Consider the following 5,880-nt stretch of genomic DNA (forward strand, 5'->3'; position numbering starts at 1 on the left):
TGTTTATGTTTCTAAGACTGCAGGGTGGAGATGCAAAATGGCCTTGAGAACAGCAGGAAGTGTGTTGTGGTCTTTCTCTGGTCTGTAGCAGGTATGGTTCATTCTTCTTTTAGTTGCCCTGTATATCAATCTAAATACATTACTAAAGCATAACAATTGTAATGATAAGCTTGTGTTGTCTGTTAGGTGTCTCCACCATTAAATAGTCATACTTCACACCTCACTGAGTGATGCTTATCTGTGTTCCATTCAAACTTCTGCACATCAGCAGCAGTAGCAGAATAATTGTTGTCAACCACCAGCAGAGTTGGGGTCAATTCCATCTCAATTCCACTCAATTCAGGAAGTAGACTGAATTCCAATTCCAATTATTTTCAATGCTTTTATAGGAACATTTAGAAATGTGGAATTGGAATTTGTTTTACTTTCTGAATTGACTGGAATTTAAAGGGATTGACCCAACCCCTGGCACCAGTGCTTTTTACTTCCATGATGTATATTGAAATGAATACTAGAATGATATAAGGGAATGTACATTTGAGTAGATGGTTCCGACAGTATAGTAGTAGTATAGTATATAGTACAGCTACACATGTTTACATGCATTTTGATTAATTGTCACGTTCTGACATTTTTTTCTGTTTGTATGTCTTTATTGGTCAGGGCGTGAGTGTGGGTGGGTAGTCTATGTTTATTTCTATGTTGGTTTTGGTGTTGGCCTGGTATGATTCTCAATTAGAGCACGGTGTGTATCGTTTGTCTCTGATTGAGAGTCATACTAAGGCAGCCAGGGTTTCACTGGGGTTTTGTGGTGTTTGTTCCGTGTCAGTGTTGGGCACACAGGACGGTTGAAGGTTAGTCACGTTTGTTGTTTGTAGTTTTGTAGTGTCTTTTTGCTGTTTCATTAAAAGTTGATTAATCACCAATCCGCATCTTGGTCCGATCCATGCTCCTCCTCGTCTGAGGAGGAGAACAATGACTGCCTTTACAGTAATATTGTTATGTCTGTCTTTTATAGTCTTGACGTCAGAATGAAGTTCTCTCATGGTGAGTCTGTGACACTGGTGGTCAGGTGTTCTGAGGCAATATACTGTGATGAGTGTCTGTGCCTTAAAGGGGTCATCAGTGGACATGCGCTGTCCTATTCCCAGTGTGACCCAAGTCACAAAGATAGTCTGGTATAACAAAGAGTTGAATGGTAAGACTTATGATCTGAGAAGGGACCCTAATTATGAAGGTCGTGTGGAGTACCATGGAACTACAGAGAAGGACTGCATCCTGAGAATCACAGACCTGAGACAGAGTGACATAGCAACATATTACTTCAGATATAAAACAAGCCAGTACTCAGAATGGACATATTCATATGGATTCACTCTCAGTCTCACAGGTACTGAATAAACAGTATCGTACAAGTCAAGTCATTTATTACATGTTCTATGAGAACAGTGAAATGGTGATGACTGACAGACTTCCTCCATTATTGTTTCATAACCTCTCCCTTCAGATCTAAACGTGGAGAGGATATATGACAACAAACTGACCTGTAAAACCACCTGTACTCTGACTGGTAACCCCACATACATCTGGTACAAGAATGGACAACATCTAGATGAGAGCACCTCTCCCCAGTACAAAGACTCAGTCTCCAGTAACTATGAAGACAGTTACTCCTGTGCTGTAAAAGGCCATGAGGATCTCCTCTCTCCTGCAGTGTGTGAGTGGGAAAAAAAGTGTTGATTCAAACACAGTGTTTCACTCTAGCAATACCAACAGCTCAAATGGTTATGATTTATACTGAAACGACTTGAAATTAACAGTTTACTTCTTTACTTTGCACCTAAAGAAACAAGACATGAAACGTTAAAACTATTAACAGAGAGCCTCTTTATGTTTCAGGTGCTCAGGGTCACAACTGCTGGAGGGTGACTTACACCAAGAGGAGAATCTGTGTGTTGAAGGGCTCCACAGTGGACATATCCTGCTCTTACACTCATCCCACTAGTTATATAGAACAAGGTTCATTCTGGTTTACACAGAAACACCCTGTAGATCTCAGTTCATATCCAGAGTATGCAGGTCGTGTGGAGTACAATAGAAACACAGAGGACCACCACACCATGACAATAACACACCTGACAGAGAAGGACTCGGCTGAACACAAATTCAGATTACGAACAACAAATAAGGGGAGATTTTCTGGCCTTCCTGGTGTGATGTTGACTGTCACAGGTAATAGTCCACCTACAGTTAGTACTGTAAAAAGAGAGAGATTTGGGGTTTTCTTGAGATAAAAATATGGCTTCTGGAAGCATCATGTGAGAAATATGTGTTTTACAGTTCTAACAGCATCTGTGTTCAGTAAGTTATTGTTGTTGGCTGTTTTTAATGAAGTGATGATGAGCTCATTGTATATGATTCAGGAATTTATTTTTGCATCATGTCGTTTTAAATAGAGCAGTTGATGATGGTGGAATGAGTGATGACTATTGTATAACATTTATGAAATTATTTTACATCATGACATCATGTTCCAGGTTAAATAGACAGATGTGAGACAGACATGGCAACAGCTTTCCCCCAAGAACAAACAACACATTACAGTACATAGGTGCAGATAGACTTACAGACAGGGACAGGTATTGCACAGTAGACAACCAATATAGCACAAATACAACAGCAACACAAATATGAGCCTGGTTCAATTTTCAGTAATGAGGCCTGTACCCCGTTTACAGTTTTCTAGTTTCAATGTATCAGGTGGGGAGTTATTCACGCAGCTATAGAGTGAGTTTTTGTTGTGTTAGTGTTTTTTCTAAGACTGCAAGGGTGGGTGATGGCAACAGATGGCCTTGAGAACAGCAGGAAGTGGTGTTGTGTGGTCCTTTCTCTGGTGCTGGTGGACAGGTAGGTCTCAGTTCATTGACATTCGCATGTACTTCCCAATGCTTTTCATTAGGGAGAGCCTTAGAAATTGGTGGAAGTTGGAATTTTGGTTTACTTTCTGAAATTGACTGGAATGTTTAGAACGGGATTTGACCCGTACCTCTGGCCAACCATGTGCTTTTTACTGTCATGATGTATAGTTGAAATGAATATAGAATGATATGAAGGGAATGTACATTGTGAGTAGTATGGGGTCCTACAGTATGCAGTAGTACAGTCATAGTATCGTACAGCTACAACATGTTTGAATGCATGTTGGATGTAATATTGGGTATTGTCTGTTTTTTTCTAAGGTGCTTGACCGTCACAAAATGACAGTTCTCTCATGGTTGAGGTCCTGTGACAGCTGTGTTTCAGGTGTTTGGGACAAGTAATACTGTGAGGAGTGTGCCTGTGGCGCCTTCAAGGGTCATCAAAGTGGACATTGCACTGTCCTGTTGCCGCAGTGGACCCAGAGTCCACCAGAGATAGTCTGGTAATAACAACACGGGTTGAATGGTAAGACTTATGATGCTGAGAAAGGGACCCTAATTGAGAAGGTCGGTGTGGAGTACGGCATGGCAACTACAGAAGAAGGAACCTGCATCCTTCGAATCACAAGACCTGAGAGAGAGCAGACATAGGCAACATCATTACTGTCAGATATAAAACAGAACCAGTATTCAGAATGGAACATATTCAAATATGGATTGCCACTCTCAGTTCTCACAGGTACTGGAATAAATGGTATAGGTCAAGTTAGTTTATGTACATGTTCTATGAGAGCAGTGAAATGGTGGTGGACTGACAGACTTCCTCATTATTGTTTCATATCCTCTGCCTTGCAGATCTAAAGGTGGAGAGGATAATATTACAACAAACTGACGCTTGTAAACGCGACCTGCACTGGTGACTTACACCAAGAGGAGAATCTGTGTCTTGAAGGGCTCCACAGTGACATATCCTGCTCTTACACTCATCCCACTAGTTATATAGAACAAGGTTCATTCTGGTTTACACAGAAACCCTGTAGATCTCAGTTCATATCCAGAGTATGAGGTCGTGTGGAGTACAATAGGAACACAGAGAACCACCACATCATGACAATAACACACCTGACAGAGAAGGACTCGGCTGAATACAAATTCAGATTACAACAACAAATAAGGGGAATTTTCTGGCCTTCCTGGTGTGATTTGACTGTCACAGGTAATAGTCCACCTACAGTTAGTACTGTAATAGGACAAGTCTAATCACATGACAAGTCTGTCTGGAGTCAAATATGACTGATGTTTCCTCTTAGATATCCTGTTGGAGATGGATCCTACGTCTGTGTCAGAGGGGGAGAGAGTCACACTGAGATGTAGAACCAATGTACAGTCGGCTCTCAAACCCACTAACATCTGGTACGAAACAGACAACGTCTAACAACCCAGTCACCAGTTTTAACAGTCTGATCCTAGACCCAGTCACGCAGTTTTATAAAGCCTGATCCTAGAGCCCAGTCACGCAGTGTATAACAGTCCTGATCCTAGACCGGCAAGTCACCACGTTAGTAACAGCGATCCTATGACCGCAGTCACCAAGTTGATAGACAGCCTTGATCCTAAGACGCCAGTCACGGCAGTTATAACAGTCTGATCGCTAGACCCAGTTCACAGTTTTAACAGTCCTGATGCCTAGACCCCAGTCACGCAGTTATAACAGTGCTGATCCTAGACCCAGTCACCAGTTATACCACAGTCTGAATCCTAGACCGTCACCGACAGTTATAACAGGTCTGATGCTAGACCCAGTCGACGCAGTGTTATAACAGTCTGAATCCTAGACCGCAGTCCACCAGTTATAACAGTCTGATCCTAGACCCAGTCCACGTAGCAGTTATAACAGTCTTGATCGCTAGGGACCCAGTCACGCAAGGTTATAAACAGTCTGATCCTAGGACCCCAGTCACCAGTTGATAGACAGTCTGATCCTAGGACCGCGTCACCAGTTATAACAGTCTGATCCTAGACCAGTCACCAGTTATAACAGTCTGATCCTAGACCCAGTCACCAGTTATAACAGCTGATCCTAGACCTCAGTACAGCACAGACCCAGTCACGTTATAACAGCCGATCCTAGACCCAGTCAGCAGTGAGGATCAGGAACTACTCCTGTGCTGTAGAAGGCTTTAGAGAGAATCCTCTCTCCAGAAGAGACTCTCTACTGTCAGATGTGATACATGGGGTGTTGATATATCTAAGTGAAAGTCATTAATCATCTCTCTGATACATGGTTCTACATGTCAGTGTAATATACTAATTCTAACTAATTACATATTCTCTTAATACATGGTTTACAGTGCAGTGTAGTATACTAATCTATACTAATTTACATCATCTCTGTATACATGGTTCTACATGTCAGTGTAACATCTAATCTATACTGAATTTACATCATCTCTGTAATTACTGGTTCTACATGTCAGTGTAATTACTAATCTATACTAATTTACATCATCTCTGTAATACATGGTTCTACAGTCAGTGTAATATGCTAATCTATATAATTAACATCATCTCTGTAATACATGGTTCTACATGTCCAGTGTAATATATACTAATCTATACTAATTTACATCAATCTCTGAAATACATGGTTCTACTGTCAGGTTAATATACTAATCTATATAATAACATCATCTCTTAATACATGGTTCTACATGTCAGTTATATACTAATCTATACTAATTTACATATCTCTGGAATACATGGTTCTACGTGTCAGTGTAATAACTAATGCTATCTAATTTACATCATCTCTGTAATACAATGGTTCTGACATGTCAGTATACATATAGCTAAGTCTATACTAATGTTTACATCAATCTCTTGGAATACATGGTTCTACATGTCAGGTAACATACCTAATCTATACTAAATTAGCATCATCTCAACACTCAGATGGTCCAAG

General features: G+C 40.7%; 1 protein-coding gene across 1 annotated transcript in view; it reads left to right on the forward strand.

Annotated features, from left to right (window-relative positions):
* The first annotated feature begins 834 nt into the window (after positions 1-834).
* The window catches only part of LOC112076851 (B-cell receptor CD22-like), a 39,342-nt gene continuing 34,296 nt past the window's right edge, over positions 835-5,880 (forward strand). The window contains exons 1-3 of the mRNA XM_070441478.1: positions 835-854; positions 1,073-1,390; positions 1,508-1,717. Of these exons, the coding sequence (XP_070297579.1) occupies positions 1,096-1,390; positions 1,508-1,717 (505 nt within the window). The 5' untranslated portion in view covers positions 835-854; positions 1,073-1,095. The remainder of the gene's footprint in view (positions 855-1,072; positions 1,391-1,507; positions 1,718-5,880) is intronic.

The sequence above is a fragment of the Salvelinus sp. IW2-2015 genome, unplaced genomic scaffold (genome assembly GCF_002910315.2).
Source record: "Salvelinus sp. IW2-2015 unplaced genomic scaffold, ASM291031v2 Un_scaffold4087, whole genome shotgun sequence".
In the NCBI taxonomy this organism is placed as follows: Eukaryota; Metazoa; Chordata; class Actinopteri; order Salmoniformes; family Salmonidae; genus Salvelinus; species Salvelinus sp. IW2-2015.